Source organism: Zea mays, chromosome 6 (genome assembly GCF_902167145.1).
Source record: "Zea mays cultivar B73 chromosome 6, Zm-B73-REFERENCE-NAM-5.0, whole genome shotgun sequence".
Classification (NCBI taxonomy): domain Eukaryota; kingdom Viridiplantae; phylum Streptophyta; class Magnoliopsida; order Poales; family Poaceae; genus Zea; species Zea mays.
Window position 1 is genome coordinate 12,240,541 of NC_050101.1, and position 23,435 is coordinate 12,263,975.

General features: G+C 44.3%; 2 protein-coding genes across 2 annotated transcripts; one reads left to right on the plus strand and one right to left on the minus strand.

Moving 5' to 3' along the window:
* Window positions 1-7,743: 7,743 nt before the first annotated feature.
* On the plus strand, window positions 7,744-8,477 carry LOC103628996 (mitogen-activated protein kinase 8; the record flags this gene model as incomplete). Its single annotated transcript, XM_008650202.4, has 3 exons — window positions 7,744-7,785; window positions 7,914-8,063; window positions 8,160-8,477. Coding segments are annotated over 3 exons (510 nt in total), but the record flags the coding sequence as incomplete, so codon positions are not given.
* On the minus strand, window positions 8,424-10,807 carry LOC103628997 (putative mannan endo-1,4-beta-mannosidase 5). Its single transcript, XM_008650203.4, is given in 6 exon segments — window positions 8,424-9,116; window positions 9,202-9,350; window positions 9,353-9,421; window positions 9,510-9,632; window positions 9,724-9,942; window positions 10,165-10,807. Coding segments are annotated over 6 exon segments (1,488 nt in total). The 5' UTR covers window positions 10,618-10,807; the 3' UTR covers window positions 8,424-8,641.
* Between the last annotated feature and the right edge of the window lie 12,628 nt (window positions 10,808-23,435).

Here is a 23,435-nt window from a genome sequence, read left to right on the forward strand (position 1 = left end):
TTAAGTATTAAGGTCCTTCGTCCTTCATGACGATATATCCCTTCGGGATATATAGCATCTCGGACGAAGGTTATAAAGAACATACCTTCGTAAGCATAACAATGAAGAATAAAGCATTCACATAAATCATGAAATAAACATGTAAATACTATCATAGAATTATCTCTACTTGTATTGATGAATATAAATGACTTTGAAGTACAAATGTACCTTCGGTCTTGCGGAAGGCAAAAAGTACGAATGTGATGCGAAGGCAAAAAGCAGGTTCGCGTGAACAGTACAGAGGTACTGTTCATCTATTTATAGGCACAGGTCGCAGCCTGTGACAAATTACAATTATGCCCCTTGCGAAAGTTTACAGCATTGACTCAGACCTATATGTATAAAAAGGTCATTCTATCTCTATGTCGGTTTAAAACGCCGAAGCTCCATGAAAAGGGACCTTCGGCCATCTCTTGGAGACGACTTCAGCCGAAGCTGCTTCTTCGTGTGAGACCTTCGGCGCACCGAAGCACGACCCCAACAGTAGCCCCTTTCGCGGTGCTAGATCGTTCTTCGTAACGAGCTTGACCCGTGAAAAAAGCCTCTTCAGCTTCGGGAAGCCGAAGGTCCAAAAAACACCTTCCCTGAGCTCGTTGCGGAGAAACGATCCGACTTCCGAGCGCGTGCCAAGCCCACTTTGTATAGTTACTGTTTGGTCTTTGCGGTCCACTGCACAGCGGGTATGAGTTACTGCGCGCCTGGTGTAACAGTTCCACCGCTTCGCCTTCCTACCTGCAGCACTATATAAACAAACAGGTGGGTGTGAAGTTACCACAGCATTCATTGCTATTTGCACTGTTTCGCTGCCAAAATTTTTCACCATAGCCGAAGCTTAAGTCTCAGAATCGAACGAAGGTGCTCCTCAACGTCCGCTTCGTCAGAAAGAAGAGCTTCGGAGAGAGAAAAAAAGGAAAAAGTTTTTGACTTCCCAAACTTAGAATCAAATGGCGAGAATACGATCTACTGCCAAAGTTGTACGTGAGGGAGACGAAGCCGAAGGTTCAGACACTGTGCCCATCTCCGAAGCAATGCAGCGTTCCGGTCTACTTACAGAAGAAATGCCTGCTGCTGAAGCAGGCCCAACAACTGCCGAAGGAGAAGAAAACATTGAAGGGACTGACTCCGAAGATGACTATCACCTTGCTACGCCCAGCAAGCCCAGTCACCTGGATTTTGGGAAATCAACTGTTTCAAAAGCTGACCTTTCGAAGATGGTGAAAGCAGGTTATTTCAATGAGGACCAGAAGAAGCTACTCCGCTTCGGGGAAGAAGAAACCACCCCGAAGCCAAGGAAGGATGAGATTGTTATTTTCAAGAGTTTTTTAAAAGCCGGGCTTAGATTCCCTCTCCACGGTATTGTTGCGGAGATACTAAGGAGGTTTGGTATCTACTTTCATCAATTGACTCCTAACGCCATCGTTAGGCTCAATGTTTATATCTGGGCCCTCCGAAGCCAAGCTGTGGAACCATTTGCTGACAGCTTCTGCCGAGCTCACGAATTACATTACCAAACAAAGGCCAGAAAAGATGGGCTACATGATAATTTCGGTTGCTATAATTTTGCCTACCGGAAGACAACAAAGTGTCCTGTCATCAGCTACCGAAGCAAATGGCCAGCAGGTTGGAAATCTGAGTGGTTTTATGTAAAAGTCGATGAAGACAAAGAAAAATTGGTTCAAAGCCCTCTGGAGTTAACCTTCGGAGAGACAAGGCCACAATGCCACATTGGCGACCTAAAAGGTCCCACCTGGGCTGCTCTGGGTGAATTTGAAATTATCTCAGAACATATTGGCACCAGGGATCTAGTTCAAGAGTTCTTGGCATTCAGAGTTTTCCCTACTCTAAAAGAGTGGGAGATGCCGAAGCTGGAGGGAGAGAAGAAGAAGGGGGAGCTTGTCCGGCTTCCCTATTACTTCAAGTTCAAGAAGTTCTTCAAAAAACCCTGCAAAGAATGGTTAGACACTGTTGAGGTGATGTGCAACGAAATCCTGGGGAATTACTCCAAAAAAGAGGATCAACTAATGACAGCAGCCTTCGGTGCCCGACCGAAACGAAGGCTGAACCGAGTGCTTGACGCCCTAGGCTTCGAATACCCAGACTACGAACAATTGAACAAGGGCGCCGAGGGCCTCAAAAGAAAAAGAGTAGCCGAAGCTCTGATCAGAGACGAAGAAATACCAGCAAAGGAGAAGAAAGTTCTCAAGAAAAGAAAAATATCTGCTCCGAAGCGTAAATCACCCGAAGAAGAGGAGACCCCCACACCGCCTTCTACCAGCGACGTGGAGGAAATTTTAAAGGTAATGACTGAACCCATGCCTACGAAGCTAAGTCCATTAGGGCTCCAACTGACGAAGCTTTTTGAAAAGGTGGACGAGCCGGATCAATCGAAGATAAACAAACCCAAACGGCAAAGAATTATTGCGGTAACTGAGGTTATCGACAAGACGCCGCCAAGGGCATCAATCCAAAAAACGGCAGCTGCCGAAGGTACAGCAATCGTCGAAGGCGTAGCTTCGGAGGTTGCGGCTACCGAAGCCGCTACAGCCGAAGATACAAACTTAGAAACCACGATTAAGAATATCAACAAGATTTTGGAAGACATGGCTGCGGAAGGAGCTGGTGCTACTACTGAAAAAACCATGGCCACAGTGCCTGAGAAAGGAAAAGAAATAGCCGAAGACCCTTCGGACGACGAAGCCTACTCTTTCCAGAACTTAGTTGGGCAAAAACTGACGAAGGACGAAATAGAAGAACTTAAAGACTACGCCAAGTCTTGCGGCTACAAGTCAGGTGCCCTCCTATTTGGGGGTGTAGATGATGAAAAACTAGGCTGTATTCGAGACCAGACTGGAGCTAAGGTAATCGGTACTCTATCGAAGAGTATCGGTTTTCCGAAGCTAGAGACAGACATCAGCCGCTACCGACGACAACATATCGTTGGCAGCTTGTTTTATTCTAACTTCAAGGTAAACAACCTTTTTCTCTGGTTTTTATTGCCGTTAACAATGAAAATATTACTTAACATAAGTTGTTTCTGTTCAGAGCATGCTACTGAGCAAAGCTCTGAAGATGCAACAAGACTTGGAGGACAAAAAGCACGAAGCTATAATTGAAAACTTGGAAAGCAAAATAAAAGAGCAATCTGCCATCATTGAAAGGAAAGACTTCGAGCTCCAATCGACCGAAGGCTTGCTGGCTGAAACTGAGGCTAAAATATTAGAGTTAAATTCGAAGCTTATCAATCAATCAAAACAATTTGATCAGGAGAAGCTAGAACTGAATTCGAAGCTTAAAGCCGAAGTCCAGACCAGCTCAGAATTGAAGAAAGCATTAACAAGCCTTCAAGACAAATGCTTGAACTTTGGCAATAATTGTATTGGACGATTAAAGAAGATATTTTACTCTGTTGGAGCCAGCAGTGGGAAATTTAACCCTTCGGCGGAAAATTTACCCCAGGCCCTCGATCATATTGAAGCTGAAATCGAAGAGCTTGACGAAGTTATAGCCGGGCACGGCGACTTCTGTGCCTGGGTAGCTTCTCGGGGTACCGCTGCTGCATTTCTGAAGGCCGGTTGCGAACATGGAAAGGTTGTCAACAGGCCCAACTTTACCTTATCTTCATCAATCCTGGATGATATGCCCGACCTCGCCCGAAGTATCTCCAATAGATTTATAAAAATGGTATGGACAAAGGGCGGGCGAGAGAAAGCTGGAGACGAAGCCCGAAGTCATCTTAAACCAGTAAGAAATGACATTTCGTGCTTACCTTTTCCTTTGGGCTTGATTCTTATGATTCCTTGACTCATGTAGGATGACGAAGGTGAAGATGATGCCTAAGTTATGTCGCCGAAACTGTCGCCAAAGCTGAAGCTTAATGAAGATCATTAGAAATGTACTATAGGAAAAAACTCAGGATACTTTTGTAACAAGTTTTGTAAATACAATTGAACTGTTCTCAAGGAACTTTGTACATACCTTGTAATATATTCTTACCCTTCGATTGAGTCGCTTTGATGTGGACGAAATCAGTATTTTGAGCCGAAGGCGAAAAAACACCTTCCCTTCTTTTCGTACACAACGAAGCCTAAACGGCCGCTTCCTCTTTTTGCCAAAGCTTTTCTTCATATAGCAAAACATAAAAAACTACTTCTTCTTTCTGCCGAAGCTTTTACATAGCAAAACATAAAAGACTACTTCTTCCTTCTGCCGAAGCTTTTACATAGCAAAACATAAAAGACTACTTCTTCCTTCTTCCGAAGCTTTTACATAGCAAAACATAAAAGACTACTTCTTCCTTCTTCCGAAGCTTTTACTTTTACACAACGATTCATAAAAAACCAATTCTCTTTTTTTGCCGAAGCAACCACTTTGGTACATAAATGCTATGAATGAATGCTTATGTATGCAAATGCCATGATGTAATGTAATGTGCAAATGAATGTCCGAAGCGTATATCCGAAGCCACACTCATCCATCATTTTCTTAGGAGCAAAACACACGTCAGCTCTGCATTCCCTTAGGAACGACTTTGGAGCATCTTTGCCTTTTACTTAGGCAGTATCAGCGTTGACTTTTCGCTGTAAGCTCTGCATCCCCCTAGGGACGTCTTTGGAGCTTCTTCGTCTTTTACTTAGACGGTATAAGCTCTGCATTCCCTTAGGAACGACTTTGGAGCTTCTTCGCCTTTTACTTTCGGCGGAATCAGCGTTGACTTTTCGCTGTGAGCTCTGCATCCCCTTAGGGACGTCTTTGGAGCTTCTTCTCTTTTTTAGTTTCGGCACTCGATGGTGCGCTCTCAGCTTTTACATTTACATTCTTTGGGGGATTTTGCTCTTATAAAACTAAAAAGGAAATTACATAAGATGGCCCCATTAAAAACCTTTCTCCCCCTTTAGAAAGGAAAAGGGTGCCATGAAAAAGAAAAGAAAAGTCAAAATTACATCGAGTTATACATAAAACCGCCGAAGCTCATCCGCATTCCAAGATCTTGGAATTTCATTGCCATTCATGTCCTTCAGTCTGTACGAACCAGGCCTTGACGAAGATGCTACTAAGAAAGGCCCTTCCCATTTCAGTTGCAATTTGCCCACTGTATCCGGATTGGCCACTCTCCGAAGCACCAAGTGTCCTGGCTCAATATTTTTTAGCCGGACTTTTCTATCTCGCCATTTAACTGTTTCAGCCTGATATTTATTGATATTCTCCACGGCCTGAAGCCTGATCCCTTCTAAAGCATCCTTCTTCACAAGGCAAGCATCTTCGGGACGTGATTCTGCCGAAGCTACTACTCTTATTGATCCAGCTTTGGCTTCTTCCGGGGTTATTGCTTCGTCTCCGAATAATAACTTGAATGGGGTAAAGCCTGTGAAGAAAATGGGTTTTCCTCGTGGGAAACAACGAAATTATTACATGAAAACTAACAATGTTCTTTGTTTCACAGAAAATAAAACTGAATAGAAAAGACTGCTATCAAAGGTAGGATATGTGTCAATAAGTGTGCTTCGGTTCTGGCACAGTGCTGTTGACTGTGCGAGCTTCGGATTGTTCTCTGAAATCCCTTTGGTGTGGGGCATATTGACTCCCTTCTGGCTGTTGACCCTGTTGCAATGGAGGTGGAGGCGGAGGCTGCTGCCAGGAAGCTTGAGGTTGACTTGCCGAAGCTACAGAAGCTGCAGGGTGGTTGTCTATGTATTGTGGGATGTAAGGTGGATGATACGAAGCAGTATGCATGACCTGCTTCGGCTGAGGTTGTTGAGATGCAGCTTCGGCTATTTCCTTTTGCTTCTGGATTGTAATATGGCACGTCCTGGTGGTATGGCCCTTGCTTTCTCCCCAGAACAAGCAAAACAGTTTCCTTGATTGATCTCCGAATCTTCCGCCGAAGCCCCTGGCGCCTCTGCCTTTTGGAGCTGGTGTCCGGAAGAAAGTTTGTTGTTGCCCCGAAACCTCGGATAGGATCTTCCTCCGAAGCCCCTGGTCATTTCAGAAAATCTGAAGGCCTCCTCCCTTCTTTGGCGAAAGTCATTGTCAACACGAATGTACTCGTCCATCCTTTGGAGCAGCTTCTCCAGGGTCTGAGGAGGCTTCCTAGCAAAGTATTGAGCTGGTTGGGGTCCAGCGATTGCAGTGCTGCAGCCCCAGTCGCTGAAGCTTTCTTCGGCGCCATAGCGAGAGTCTATAGCTTCCGAAGGTGTTCAAAAAACTCGAAGTGGAAGTGAGTTCACCGGAGGTGGGCGCCAATGTTGGGGACTTGTTCTCAAATGCTTCGAATTAAGAACAAGGCAACACAGAAAATGTTAAGTATTAAGGTCCTTCGTCCTTCATGACGATATATCCCTTCGGGATATATAGCATCTCGGACGAAGGTTATAAAGAACATACCTTCGTAAGCATAACAATGAAGAATAAAGCATTCACATAAATCATGAAATAAACATGTAAATACTATCATAGAATTATCTCTACTTGTATTGATGAATATAAATGACTTTGAAGTACAAATGTACCTTCGGTCTTGCGGAAGGCAAAAAGTACGAATGTGATGCGAAGGCAAAAAGCAGGTTCGCGTGAACAGTACAGAGGTACTGTTCATCTATTTATAGGCACAGGTCGCAGCCTGTGACAAATTACAATTATGCCCCTTGCGAAAGTTTACAGCATTGACTCAGACCTATATGTATAAAAAGGTCATTCTATCTCTATGTCGGTTTAAAACGCCGAAGCTCCATGAAAAGGGACCTTCGGCCATCTCTTGGAGACGACTTCAGCCGAAGCTGCTTCTTCGTGTGAGACCTTCGGCGCACCGAAGCACGACCCCAACATTTGCAGAATTATATTCTAACAAAAATAACTTTGATGTATGCATGAGCAGGCATTGGTTGATCCCTACAATTCAAAGGCATTGCAAAAGTAGAGAGGGAACCATCCTGTCAGCCAATTTCGAAAATGGAATTTGAGTTTGAACAGAAGCTTACCAAAGAGGACGTCAAGGAACTTATATTCCAGGAGATACTGCAGTACCATCCTCAACTTCTGAAGGATTACAAGAAGGGTCTGAAAAGACGAGTTTTCTATATCCCAGGTTCTTACCTTGACTATATCTTTTTAGTTACTTTTCTCTCTTGTTATTTTGTTTCAGTGCGGTAATATTCATGACATACATCCTTAATAATTCTTGATTTTTTTTGGTTTTGCAGCGCCGTTGACAGGTTCCGTAGGCAATTTGCTAGCTTAGAAGAAAATGGAGAGAGGAATGTCGCGCTTGACAGGAAACATGTTTCTCTCCCAAGGTAACATATACCTTCTTTTCCTTCCAAGTCATTTTTCGGTTGTTGAGATTGATAAATCAGGGTAATCCATTAGCTACTCAATAGGATTTATCAACTAGATATAGGATGATGATCTGATGACGTGTTTCCTTGTTGGCCTGGGGTGTCATAGAAAATTCGCTCAAAGTTGACTGCTGAACTTGATTTGCTGCTTGCAGGACAACAACCGTTCACTCTACTCCAATTCCTGCAAAGGAAGGTCCAGCAGCAACCTCCCAGGTTGCTCAAAGGATTCCAGCAGGTAACTGGTCACATTTCCTAATCTGTGGCTACCCATCAGTCTATTTTTTCAGTCACTCCTAAGTTTTCCTGACATGCTTCATCTCTGCCAATCTTGCAGCTAGACCAAAAAGAGTGGTAGGCCGGGACTAGATGGTACATGGCTCCTGAGCTGTGTGGATCTTTCTTTAGTAAGGTACCCATTTTTTCTCATACTGTTGTTTTATTAAGCTTATTGGTCTTTTTTTTGTTTTCTCCACCTTCAGCGTTAACTTTAAAATGCTTATGTTATCCCTATGATATTAACACGATTCTCTTGTGCAGTATTCACCGGCTATCGATATGTGGAGCATCGGTTGCATTTTTGCGGAGATTTTGACTAGGAAGCCTTTATTCCCTGGTAAAAATGTGGTTCACCAGTTGGATTTGATGACTGATCTCCTGGGTACACCATCAGCAGATACTATTTCACAGGTATGGTTTATTATTTATGGATATATTGAGACATGTAAAAAATTCTAGCATAAATTATTGCTAAGTCTCAAACCTTTTTTGTTTGTTGTTCTACAGATTCGGAATGAGAAGGCAAGGAGGTATCTAAGCAGCATGAGGAGGAAACAGCCAATACCCGTTTCTGACAGATGTGGTTGTAACTGTTGCAATGTTCATATTAATTGGCTTATTCTAGATGCAACACTACAGGACAAAATTGGATGGCTCTTTGCACCTTTGGTGCTACTTCAGTTTATTCTAACGGGGAGCGTTGAGTTAGTGAACATGCACAAATACAATAGTTATGTTCTAAAAGGCTATAATCCAGTCTACACCTTCCGGTATTTGAGACGAGGTAATTCTGAGATTTGGACATCTCCTAGAGTGGTCTCCTAGAGTGGTGATGCTTAGCATCACATGTCATTGGCAATTTAACTGCTACTTTTGTATCAATTGTATGATGAAATAGAGTTATCTATATGCCTTTTCTATCAACATTTTTAAATATTTTTGCTCCGTAGCAACGCACGGCCATTTATCTCTCATTAGTAGTATTAATTCTATGCTTCTCGTTGTTTATCCTCGACGAGCGGCAGGTCATCATCAACATCAGGATCCTCCGACTTGTGCCCCCGCCTCCTGCACCCCCAGCGGCAGCTCCAGGCGCACCTCGAGTTGAAAATGGCCAGGTCCCTGGAGTGCGCCGAGATGATCCGGGCAGTGGCCGCCGCCCTGGGAAGCACGACGCCGTAGCCATCGTCCATGTAGTCGGTCCCCAGCGGGAGCATCTGCCAGAGCAAAGCCCCCGCTCCGGCGCCGCCACGCCGCGTGGAGTTGAGGAGCCGCGCGTACACCGCCTGGATGAACTGGTCTCTCGTGGTCGCGTTGAAGCAGCCGCTCCGGGCCTTGGTGGTGGACGCCCCGAACTCCGTGAACACCACCGGCATGCCCAGCGTGCCGTCGGCGTCGGCGATGTGCGCCTCCATCCACGAGTCCACGAACCAGAGCCGTGCCTCCAGAGTCGCGCCCGGCATCCTGGTTACCAAGGATCACCGCGGATCATCACCTGATCATCCTCTAGCTACCAAGTACGTAATGGCACAGGCGTATTACGACGAACCAGGTGTCTGGGTAGATGTGGACGGAGGCGAAGTCGACGCCCAGGACGCGGTGGTTGCGGATGAAGTCGGTGCCGACCTGGCCAGCATAGGCGTTCGGGTTGGCCGGAAGCCGTGACGGCGACGAGGGCCCGTAGAAGCCCTCTGCGCCAAGCCGCCAACTTCCAGCAGGTGGTCCGGGTCGATGGACTTCACATGGAACGCCATCTCTTGGATCCACTCCTGTGTACGTACATCAAAAACGATTTCGATGGATGGATCGATCGATCTATCTACATGCGATTGCGATGCACCGTGCACGTACGCGTACCTGCAGCTTGTTCCCGGCTGGATCCGACGTGCAGCGCGGCTCATTCATGAGCTCCCACGCGAAGATGGTCGGGTCGTCCTTGTACATCACACTGGTGTACGTGTTCACCCTCGTCAGCATGTTCTAGTGTATGCACACACACACATCGCGTTGGTAAATTGTCAGTAGTAGTAATACTACTAATAATAACCAATATATAAAAAAGAACAGCTACCTTGACGTGGTTCTTGAAGTAGACCTTCACGGTTTGGTCGGAAAAGAAGTCATCGTCAACGGAGGCGGTGATGTTGAGGCGGCCGCCGTCGGCGGCGGCGTCGTCCCCGGCCCATTTGACGTACTGCGCCTTGCCGCCGTAGCTGTCCCAGTTGTTGATCAGTGACAGTATAAGCCTGATCCTGTACTTCCTCGCCTCGCTCACCACGAAATCCAGCGCCTAGCTTCGTCGTGTACGTGCGTCCATGCATAAACAAATCAAATCTCCATTAATAAGCTAAGCAAGCATGTATCCTTGCATTGCATCTCACTTAAGGCCGGCCGGTTTCAAATAAATGCTGCGATTTTTCGCGCGAAAATCGTAGTAGGCTTCGATCGTGGCCACGCAGGCTCCACAACCATGCATGTATAGTATATATATTATCTTATAATTAATTACTACCTTGAAGACATCCTGGTCGTAGACAGACGGCGACTTCTGAAGCGCCCTCCAGCCGCCGTCGTTGAAGGCCCAGGTGCGGCACACCGTGAGGCCGGCCGCCGCCGCCTGCTGGAACACCTCCGTGACCTTGCCCCTGGTGGACGGGTCGACGGCGAGGATCATCAGCCAGTACGTGTTGAAGCCGTTCACGTAAAACGGCCTGTGGTCGTCGTCGTCGCCGACGACGAACTGGTTCCCCCTGGTCCTCACCATCCGCCACTGCTGCTCGTCGGCCACCTCGCTGCTGCTGCCTGTCTGCTGTATCTCCACGGGTGCGGCGGGATCTACGGCATCAGCATGCCTCCCATCTGCCAGCAGCAAGATGGCAGCTGACACTGCAAAACACCGGACGAGGAGATGGATCAGCGAGACTCCGCCTCCTGTTCTTGCTCTCCACTTGAACACAGTCTCCATGGTCGTCGTCGTCGTTGCAACTTAATTAACCATGCATGTATGTGCATATATACACACATCTATCGATCACACAGCAAGGAGCTAGGAGTTAAACACTTAGACCCATAAGGGTCTTCTTCTCCTTGGCTTACGTGTGTTTGCTGCCACAGACAGAGTGTGATATGGAGCCGTGTTTTAATTTGATACTGGCTTGGAAGCAAGAAAAGCGAGGAGTGCTGGATTCTAGCTAGCTCTAGCTAGGCTAGCAGGGTTAGCTAGCTGATATCATTCGCACACTTTGGTTAGGTCAAGGTTTCAAGCAAAAGGAAGCGGTCAATTCAGGTCCAGGAGGAGGGACAACACAATGCAAGGCGCGCGGGAGCGAAGTGCAGTGGCTTCAAAGGCTGGTAGCGTGGCGTGAGTGGTCAACAAAGCAAGCTTATTCATGAATTATGGACCTTGTTGATTGATTCAATGGAACATACATGCATGTTCTGCTCCCGAGCAGAGGATTTGTGCCGCCCACCACCGAGGCGGCCGCCAAATGCTCCGTATCTATATATACCTTCGTGTATATGGATCTATACTTATACCCATATCAGTCTACTATCCGGTATGTGGTGAATACCTGTTACCCACCCATCCACTACATTTTCAGTATTCAACGCCAAACAATAATTTTATCACAATTCAAAATTATCACCATTTTAGCAACATTAAACGGAAATTTCAACACCAAACAACATATCGTGGATGAATTTTTTTTTTAAAAAAATGCAAGTTTAAGATAGTGTATGGAATCCGGATGACTAACGTGTCAGATATCCATGGGGTAAACGATATAAATACCCGTAAATACTCGTGATTATTTGCCATTCCTTATCGAGAAAGCAGACATGCATGCACCCGGCCACACGCCTTCTTGTGCACGGAGCGTCTGGCCCGGGGGAAACGGATCTTGATTTGGTTTCTCGGTAAGAGCAGCTTCTGCACGGAGCGAATCGTGGTGCACGTATCAGGAGGAGGCACGCAACGGGCTCCTTGCTCCGCCGCTGCAGCAACGCCATGCCGACACGTGACGTGGCGCGGGTGATATTCACTGGTACACTGAAGCTGCTGCTCGCTTGCTTGCTTTCTAGCTGATGAAGAGGAGGAGGCGGCGGCGGGCCGACGCGATGGCGGCGATCAAGGCGCGGATCCTGCGGTGCAGCGAGGCCAAGGCCGACCACCACAACCAGGGCCGCCGGTTCAAGCGCGGCTACCTCGCCCCCGGCTGCGGCGCTGTCGACTCCGCCGTCTTCTACCTCGCCTGCCTCGTCTGCACCCCGCCGCGGCCGTCGTCGTCGGCGGTCTCGATTATATTGGCGTCCAGGAACTAGCTAGGATGATATATTAACAACCAGTTGGCAAGGCGCAGCAGGTAGATACTACGACGATCGACTAGTGTTCAGTGTTCTTGTGCGTGCTGTGGTACGTGGACTGTAATTATAATAATTAAGGTGGTGATGTGGTCAAATGTAATGTAATTAACCGTTTGTTTCTCATCAGTAATGCATGAATGAGACCATTAAAACATGGCAGCATGCGACCATATATATACAAATCTGATTTACCAAATCACGCAGCCCGTTTTCTGGCCTTATTAGCTTAGTATCCAATGCATCTGCTGTTTAACGTACTACTACGTACAGCTGAATAACGAACAGGATGCCAGATCCAGTGCAGGTATATATATGGATGGGAATGGGATCACGTGCACTGCGGCACTTTACTTCACGCGTGTCGTGGGAATGGGATCAAGTCCAGTGAACGATCAGCAGGAGGAATTAACCCGCCGATAGGACAGGATCATGCACAAGTTCACGAGATCAACTGCATGCATGCAATTCATTGTTCCTTTCATGATGCCAAATTAAACTAATAGAGAACCAAGCTCTTCGGTTTTGCACTTCAGTCCTAACTAGAGTTTGATCTGAGCCTAATAGCATTAGGCCATGTTTTTTTAGTCTAGGGACTAAAGTTTAGTTAGGGGAATAAAGTTTAGTCTCTAACATGTTTGGTTATAGGGGCTAAAAATAGTAAGAATATACTAAATGACTCATAAAAAGACTAAAATAGCCTTTAATATTCTCCTGCTATTAGTATAATTGAACTAAATGAGAGGTAAATGTGGAACTAATATGGTTTAGTCCCTTTTAGCACATATGTGAAGGACTAAAGACTAAATCATTTTAATTTTTAGTCCATATTTTAGTCCTAGTGTTTGGCAAAAAAAAAAGAGATTAAATGACACTAAAAACTAGAGACTAATCTTTAGTCCCTCTAACCAAACACCCCCTTAGTCCCAAATCTAAAGGTTAGCTCCACAGGCAAAGTCTAGAGAGGCCTTTTAATCCCGGCCGTTTGGTGATTGGATGCAGTATATACCATGGCCAGAAGTATCCTAATTAATACTTGCGTCAATATATACCATGGCCAGAAGTGCAAGAATTTGGATGCATGTCCAGTATATGGTGCTTTGATGTATAAGATGACACTGGTTGACACACTGAAACAACAGTAGGTAAAAGATTAGCATACCCCAATGTTACTTCTACGGTCTCACTAACAACCATGTTTACTCTTGTCTCTTATGTTTTAGAGTGGTAGCAAAATCCATCCAAAAATGTGGCAACTTAGTGATAATACCGTCAGTCACGAACTTGTCAGGCAAGACACATAGAAACTGTTCGAGTTCCTTAGCCCGTGCATGTATTTCATGAGCCTGTTTAACTACAGGATGGTTTTTCACCATCTTGTAGTCAAACAACTACTCTATGATGTACAATTCGCTACCAGCATCAGAAACACCGAACTTCTCATCTAATGCATCCCATAACCCTTTTGCAGATGTACACGTTAGATAAGAATCAACATACTTGTTGGCAAGAGCGCCAATCACGGCGCCTCAAAACAGGTTATCGACAACGTCGAACATTCTCTCCTCTTTAGGAGCGAACTGTTCGGGTTTCTCCTGTGCGGCGTGATAACAGTTCATTGCAGTCAACCACAGTATCATCTTACTATGTCATCTTTTGTAAAATGTCCCGTCAAAAGGTTCACTTGGTTTTAACGCAGTAGGAAAACCACTAACAGAAAAATGCCTAATATCATATTGCCAAGGAATTGTCTTGGAGTAGAGTCTATCTCTCATGCCCTCAAACTAATATTTCATGTGCAAGGATGGATGAGATTGGGGAAGGAAATGATGATGCCTTATGTACACCAATTTTTATGAGTTATTCAACAAGCGTTTTTTGGTGTCACTTAAGCACCGGAAGCAATCTTGGTGTCATCTAAACTGCTCAGACAAGCAAGAAATGTCCCAAAACACAAGTTATGGTGCTTACCGCACAATGACACATAGAATGAGTGACTTTCACTTAAGCGTATCATTTATTTTAATACCATATGACCTGAGTATCTTTAGATCCTCCACAGGTATACATATGTTGGTGTCATCCCCTAGCTAATGTATACCTAAGATCAGATTTGATATCATCATATATTTTCTCTTGCTTCACAAAAGGGGTGGAAGGTTGTAGATAGATAACAACACAAGCCATATATGATATGTGTCATGTGACCAAATGGTTCCATACCATCCATGTAGTTGAAAACTAAATATTCCTTGGATCATAAAAACATACTTCAATGGCACCACACTTATGATCAACATCAAATGGATGCTATAGATCAACATCAATCTTGTGTCCTTCTTTGTGCCCATTAAATACCTCCTATTCTCATCACTCAATCGTTGTTTTGTTTGTATCATCACTAAGCAAGACATAGCCATTCCAACAAGCATGCATTTTCTTAACATCTAATCCCATAGGGAAAACAATTTTCTTGGCCAAATATGTGGTCTTGATTATCACATTCCTCTTTAGAATCATGTATCCTCAGAAAATGTGGCAACTCATGGAGGCTTCAATCAATCCAATTATGTGTTTCCTTCAACTAGAATAGCTTGTGAGAAGTGCAGAACATTGTGTACTTTTCCTTGTAGCTCAAATAGAGTTGGTCCTCACATCTACCATTAACATATTCAACTCTTTGAACTTAGATCAATGTACTCATAAAATTAAACCTTAAGACATCATGCACCATCTCATCTAGATTTCTCAACCATATGGACTACATTGTTGGCACCAATGTTATCTAGGTCATCATTACTGAGATCTTGACTACCAAAGGATCTATCCTTGTTGTTTAAACTTGCAAAATTTCCATAGAACCATTCCTCACCATCCTAACTGATATGACTACTAGAGAATCCTTGATCCATGGAACTACCTTGCAAGTGCCAAACAATACATTGTCCTCTATGTATTTCTAAGATCACTCATGAATCATTGGATGGTCAAGTGGTCGTGGACTTGCAATAAGTATTTCTTTTCATTATCACAATAATATCATGGACAAAACATAGATGTCTTGAGTATAAAATGCTTTACACATGTGATTAGTATAATGCAACTATTAGTCCAAATGCCCCTATTAGCATAGTTGCAAGTGGAAATGCACCATTTCTATATATTGGCCATACATTGACTAACGAAATGACTAAAGATTAATTTCTACCATTAGTAAAATTCATTTATTTACTAGTGGGTTCAACCTCATAGATTTGTGTCGTTGCCCAATGTTTCATAGATGATTAATATGTTTTTTCATTATATATACTTTCCAAGTATAAAGAGAATTTTATTGGTCATGTAGAGACATTGATGTGTTTTTAGGGTGAACTTGTCCATATAACAGGGAATCTACACTTACCACATCATTGATTGTCCAATGCGTTCTCAAATATGTACAAGCTAATTAATACAATTATATTCCACATCTCTCTCCAAACATGAAAGGCAACTTCTTGCAAACTGCAAAACAATTTCACTTTACCTAAACAAAAAAAAATAACATTGATCTTTGTTCCTCATCACTGTGTATATGTTTCCTTCTATAGTATTCATGGATATAGGGAGCCTACTAGAATGTTGTGATTCACTAGCTGGTTTGTAAAGAAATAGAAATGATGTAATGGTTAGTTATTTGGGGGCTGGAAGTGGAAATGGCCGATATTATTTATCATGGCTCATTTATGTGACTCTATTACATTTTTGAGAAAAACAAAAATACTAGTAGAAATAATAAACAATTTGACATCTCTAGCTGTTTAAGGAATTGATGTTTTTTGGAAAAAGTTGTTTTCTATGCAAAATACACCAACTCCATGCTTTAGCCAACTCACCGAAATGCATGCCTTGACGCCTACAAACTTTGCTGCACCATTCCAATTCCCCACTATTGTACTCCATAGACAACAATCACATCTTGCCACCCCTTTAAGTGCCGCTCTACCACAAAGCCCTCCACCATATTGAACCTAAGTGTACTTTAAATTTATGTCAACTTTGACATGAGCTATGTTTAACTTAAACCTATCACCTATGTATGGTTCAGATGTTCCATGAACTACTGGTGAATCATGTCCATTCCTACATATGGCGATATGGTGCTTCATAACCATTTTTGGCTACAAAGTATCTACTATTGACCAATAGGGACCCTATTATACATTCCTATAATACTTGTGTCATATTCATTTCAATAATGTTGTTTTTCAATATGCTTCCATGAAAATAAAAAAACATAAATAGTTTAGGTGTTTTCTAGCCATTTTCATTTTTGCACATTTGTTTGCTTAGTTACATTTCATTTTAAACAAGTGAATTAAGGATGAACTTGTGTGAACTAGTGTGATGTTCTTAATGGGTAGAGTATAAGCATGATAACACAATCAATGCTTCTGTTATATAACTCCTATTGGATGTGCATATGCATCATATCATAATGACCTCGTTCCTTTTGAAAATGCTTATCTTAGGACTCCGTATCACGATCTATCATACCCTCTCTCTCTCTCTCCTTGTCTTGTGTCCCTATTCCTCTCCATATTATAGATCTTACTAGAACATTAGGCGCCCATTCGGGCGCCCTACAGTTGTTTAAGGAAGAAGCTAATGTCGACGAACCAACATGGTTTTGTGCAACTATATTAATTAGATGGTAATAGTAAGATTTAAATAAACACATCAGGGCACCAGATTTAGGCAAAAAGTCATTAGAAACTAATGTTAATATAGGTTGTGTAAGGATGACAAGTAACAAAGAGCATCTTTGGAATAAAACTGAAGGCTCAACATCTTTACCATCATTCCTAAGACTGTAGCAGCAACACTCACTGCCCTCTCCAACAGAGAAGAAAGAAATCCAACTCACTGGCCTATTGAAACTTCTAAATTCTATCATTGTGAAAGAAACCTATCTTCATAGGTAGTTACAAAGAGCAGACTGAAAACTCTTGCGTTCAAAGAGTGATAAAAAGCAAGTAGCAATGCTAGAAAGGATCCAAACTGTTAAAACATGTTCTGATGTAACTGATAAAATTTAATTCAAGTAATCATTCATCAATCAGGCTTTTCTGAATCACTAATAGTCTATTTTACAGAGTCACTTGTACTTGTTTCCTTGTTAGGAGGTGAACATATTATAGGTTTGAACCAATCACATGTTAGTTTATTCTTCAATGCATTCACAAGGTAGCTAATGTAGTTTTTAAAATTATATTCCTTTTTTACGAGTAGATAAAATCTGATGTGCCACAAATGAGGACAAGGTAGGACTTCTTCACTTTTGAACCATCAAAAGAAAGGCATGCTCACAAGCATAGACAACGAATCTATAGGATTGTTCAAACTCCATTGTTACATGTTTATAATTAGTCTGAACAACTCTTCAAATTCCCATGTTTATCAGTCTGAACAAAAAAAACTACACCAGCCAAATACTGTGTTTTTAGGACAACCAGAGAGTTAATTGTCTAGCAGCTTTCTTTTAATTTTACAGCACAATAGGACTCACTGCATTTCCTAAAATGTTATAATTAGTCAGCTTCAGCAGAGAAGAAAGTATAACATGGTAAAATCAAACTATTCTAAATATACAAAAAATCTAGAAAAGGCTACAAGTGGATAATGTACTAAGTTCAGAAAAAATGAACATTAAATAAATTGGTCCCTCGCAAAATACATAGGTTGTTTAGATCTGGGATTAGACTGTTCTATCTCTAGCTAGACGATGAATATATTCATATCATATCAAAAGTTGAAGCCTCTTGTACAACATCATGTTGCAAACACAAAAAAATGCATATACCCTTTTGAAGGAAGCACATCTTCTGTCGATTATTGCAGTATTGAAGTTCAGCAAAGTTTTCAACCAAATGACCTAACATCATATGCCAATCAAGAAATTTGTGATGATAAGATAACCAATGATAATTGTGTGCCTACATATTCCCATGAGAAAGAGCATGTGAATGATAATCTTGTTCATGTGCCTGCAGATGAATACATTTCAGAGAGTTGGTGCAAATGGAGAGCCAACGGTAAATTGCACTCAAGAAATGGAAGATGGCTGCACACAGAAGATGACAACACGACCAACTGTGTGCATGACAATGAAGACATTGTTGAGAAAGTTCATATGCTTGAAGATTTAAAAACTAATGGCACTCAGGAAATGGAAGAGGGTTTTAAGGAATACATCAACATGACCAACTGTATTCATGTCAGGGATATTCCTGTATTTGCAGATGAAGACATTGCTGAGAGAGCTCATGGAAATGAAGAGACATCTAGTCTCTACTGTTGTTTTGGGTGTAATGAAATCTAGCAGATCTACTCTACATATTATGCTGGTAAAAAATAATTTGCAGTATCTCCTGCGACTCTGAGTAGCTACAGTGTCCAGCATGTAATAGGCATGGTAGGACAATTAATTAGTTATTCACATTCCGATTCAGAGCGATTCGACAAAACTGCTTGGTCTAGACTTTTGCTCCTGTCTTTACGTTCAGATATCCTGGGCACAACGTTTTCTGGGGGGCTTTGTCCAGTTGCTCATACTGAAGATGGGTTATTATCGTCGTATGATTTGCAACTCTGTATGAACAAGGCAGAATAGTACCTTCAGCTGTTGATAGCTGTAACATCCCAAAATTCTAACCCAGGTTTGAAACCCTAATCTACCCTCTCCCCTCTTTCTTTTTTCTATCCCAAAACTCCCTTAGATTTTTCCCATCATGTGCATACACTTTGTTTGATCACGAGCACCTCACCTAGATTTTATTTTCAATACCTAGATTATCCACTAGATAAGTTTGTTCAAAAAGAAAAGAAACAAAAATGAAATGAGTTATAGAAAATAAAAAGGAAAAAGAAAAAGCTTTCCCCCCTGCTGGGCCAACTATGGCCCATGTCGCGGCCACCTCCCTCCCGCGCGCCCGCGCATCCCCCCCTCGGCCCATTAGCCGGCCCGCTCGCGCGCGAAGTCGCCCGCGCGCTCTCCTTGCTCCCTCTCGCTGACGGACCGTCCCCACCCATCAGCCTCGCCCCACCCCTCGCTCTCGCTCGCGATCACTCCCACTGGCAGTATGGCCCCAACTGTTAGCCACTTCGTCGTCCTTCTTCCCCCTCCCCGCGTACGGCTCATCGCGGTCACCTCCGGCCATCACCTCCGTCCCCTCCCCCATCTTCTCGCCGCACAGGGAAGTTGGGCACCACCCCGTCCTCGCCGCAGCGGCCGCGTCCTTGCACGGCACCGCCGCCGTGCGGTCTTGTCATCGTCGCTGTGCGGCATTAACTCCGGTACGATGCGCCTCACCGGCACCGCGGAGCTCCGCCGCTCCCCTTCCCTCGGGCGCCTATAAAAGGGCCGCCCCGAGCTCCTCCTTCCCCGCACCGGCCTCAGCCACCCCTCTCCCCCCCTCGTCCGAGCTCAATTCGTGGAAGAGCCGCCGCCGTCGTCTTCCTCCCCGGTGAGCCCTTCCCTCTCTTCTCCCTGCCCCTCTGTTGGTCCATCAAGCGATTGCTTAAGCCTACTAGCTTCGCCACACCGCCACGAACGCAGTACACCACTTCCCCACCCCGATTCCTTGCCCAAAGCTCACCGACGGCAACCCCGCCGCGAAGCTCCGCCACCTCCCCGCGGACAACCCCCTCCCTGCCCCCTCTAGCCAAATTGAGCCCACCCCTAGGTCCGCCAGACCATCACCAAGCTAGGGCAACCGCCCGTTGCCCGAGAACTGACCCATCGGCGGAGAATCGCCGTCAAGGCCACCGTCGGCCGGTTTTCCTCCCCGCAAACGGCCGGTTCGCCCCACGCCGTCGACCGTTGGCGCCGTCTTCCCCTCCCGCTCTCTCTGTCGCGTGGGCCCCGCGGCGACGATGTTTTCCCCTCGCGCCCGCGCCGTCTCCCCGCCTTGGGCCGCTGTTGGGCCAGCGCCCCGCGCCCGCACGCGCCCCTGCACCCGGCTGGGCCAGATTCCCCCTCCCCGGCCCACCAGCGCCTAAATCCTTTCTCTTTTTTCCTTTTTTCAGCCCTTTTTCCTCTAATTAGTTTTTCTCAATATTTTATGTACCAAAAATCATCAAAACACTTTCTAGAGTCACATGTAATAATAATGACACACTATGATGGTGAAACCACTGATTGATGTATTTTTTTATTGACTGTTTTCACTAGAAGAAGCGGGGACCGAGGGCCCGGAACCCGTAGCCCCGGAAGAAGGGCCGGAGCTCGATCACCCGGAGGTAGATCTTTTGTGCCAGGAAAGCTTCGACGAAGGCAAGTCCATCCTTCCCTTGATGCATAAATTACCTATTCTCTCTACCACTGCCTAGGCCGGGAACTCAGGGGGAATATTGCATTGTGAGTGAGAGATGGCCCGCATTAACATGTACATTCTGGATACGAAATATGGATTGGGAAGAAGGGCAATGTGTTTCTTCAAATAAAATCTCTTTTTGAAAAGTTATGCGATGAAGGGTACTCACCCTCATCACCTTGGGAGTGGGATGATCAGGGACTCCCTGGTTTAGGGGAGGGCCTAAGGTGTTGGCTCAGCTGGTTTAGGCGTGAGCAGAAGGATTATCCCCTCATATAAGGACCGGCTTGTCATTTTCACTACCTGTACTCCTTTATCGTACAACCACTTGAGACTGTGTGGGCAGTCACTCAATCCGAACTCGTGCGGTCCAACCCCAGGGTTAAGAAGGCTGGGGAGCACCGGGAGGATAAGGAGGGGGAAAGTTTTGTCCGGTTTGGACATGGTGGTGGCCTGACTCCTTCCTGATAACCGTTAAGGTTAGGACATACGAGGAAGGAAAGAGATCCGGCATTCGGGTCTCGCGACGGTGAGATCGCAGAAACCGGGCTAGTGGGTAAAGTGTACCCCTCTGCACAGAGTTAAAAACCTATTCGAATAGTCTGTGTCCATTGGTATGGACGAGTCTGGTATGGCATGACAATTAGAGATGTTTCTCTGAATTCATAAAAGGGGAAAAGAGTGGTGAAGTGGGTGTTGATAAAGAAACTAAGGCCACGGGAGCGGGAAGCTTAGTGGTGGTTGAGTTTTGGTTACTTTTAAGACTATGGGATAAACCTTACAACAATTGCCTTTCTCTAAGAAAATGATGAGTGACTTCAACTACACCAAATAAAGCATGTATATTATAGGTCTCTTTCTCTCTACGGGAGCGGGGTGGGCTTGCGGAATACCTAGTGTATTCACCCAGATTTATTTATGTTTTTCAGCAGCCGAAGACTTCTTTTCTGCTATGCTTGATTGAGAGGGCTGTGTCTGCACCCAATTCTGCCTGTGGTTTGGGCTAGTATATTTTTCCTACTGCGCTTCTTATTTTGGCTCTCTAGAGCTTGTACCCCGGTATTGTAATAAATTTTATCTAAACTCTATACTATTTGAAGTAATGAATGTGTTTACTAGCCTCCTGGGACTATTAATTGTATCACATTTGAGTCCCAAAGGATCGGGATGCTTCAATAGCAGCAGAAGACTATACTCTAGTATGGTCTGAAGCTAATTCTACTGTCTAGATTATGTACAATAAAACTATTAATGAACATTATTGCTAGTAACAGTTGTCTCAAAAGGTAACCTGGCCAAACTATTTACAATTGTTGCAGCTAAATTCTATCTTGCAGAATCAAGATTGGAGCTGGCACCACGACCAACAATCAAATGGACCTACATATTGTAAAACACGATCACAATTTTAAACTACCGCACACCACTTTTCTTCTTGTTTTTCCCGCAAAGCCTCATCATCAGCACGTATGCACAACCCAACCTAACAGAACTTACGCACAAATGTGCTGCCAGGACCCTAACATTAGAGGTGCTATTTCTTTGCCAATCTGGAAACAAATAGATCACAGTCTAAAGTCAACAGCTAGATCGCATGGAGGGAGGGAGGAGTTAGGGATCACCCGACACCAATTGGCCGCACGTCAATTACCTCGTCGAGAGGTAGCCAGAACAGAAGCATGTACTCCTCGCTCCTGCTCGCGAGCAGCGTTCTGCACGACCAAACACAGGCCACATCAAACACGCGCCAGGAAGGGAGACATGGACGGGGTCCACATCAAACAGCCGAAACAGAAGCATGTACTCCTCGCTCCTACTCACAAACACATATAATATTAGTTTCTTTCCTTCAAGTAGAGAGCTTGGCGATTTCAAGGCATTCCCCAGGTTCGATTGCATGTTTTGCAACAACGGTTGTCCCTAGACATTGGGGATGCACAATGGTAGCAGAAGCAGTGCCTGCACCTGTAAATTGGAACAAAGAAGATGATCATCATTTGTACTCAGTGTAATGAATGTTCTATTTGTGAGCAGTACCTGTAAATGATAAATACACAGTCCCCGATCCTCTCCACATATATCTTGCACTCGGGGCACCTCTGCCACTTGCTCTCTTGTTTGACCTTCCTCGGCAATAGGTCCTCTCTGTCCTGCTCATCCTTCCTCGGTCGTTGGAACTTGAACTCTGCGCAAGTGACACCAGTGTGCCATGGAACCTTACACTGGGCACAGAACATCCGGCAGCAGTGTGGGCACTCCACATTTGTTACCTCCACATTTGTTACCTCCACATTTGTTATCAACGCCTCACCATGCTCAGGATCATCAACCAACAGAGCAAAGCATTCCGTCAAGGGGCAGTAGAATCTGACTGAACCCAATGACGAGCCACAGAGTGGAAGGCATCTTGTAGGGGTTTCAGTAGAACCATTTTATTCTTGATCTCCTGCTAATATACCAACCCATCAACATACATGTGACTCAAATCTTTGTAAAGAAAACTGATAACCCACCAAAGACATATGAATCTCGATCAAGCGACTTAGATTGTAGCATTTCATCGCCAACATGAAGAAAATTGTACTCCCTGGAAGTACACATAAATACATAATGATACAGAAAGGAGAAACCCATTCCAAATGCTAAGTTATTGGTCAATGCATGAAAAGGTTGTGACATATAGTACATCGATATTAAGAAAACAAAAAAATACACAATGAGCAGAATATGGATGTGCTGAAAGCTAAAAAACAAATCGGTTTAGCTCATAATACAATGTGCCTCTGTTAACATGAGTTAAACAAATCAGGTTAGCTCATAATACAAATCGGGTTAACTGAAACAAATTTACATCGATCTGTATTCTGTTAACATGAGTTAAAATGACCAAGAGTTTGAACAGAACAATAGATATGTTGTCTAGGTTTTACCTAAGTCTTTGGAAGACTCGTTCTAGGTTGATCCATACAGCACAATCTGCATGAGAAAATGTGGCCTGTCTTCTTTAGTTCTTTTCGATTTGAGGTGGACCGGTAACTCATTGTAGGAAGGCATTTAATAAAACAAA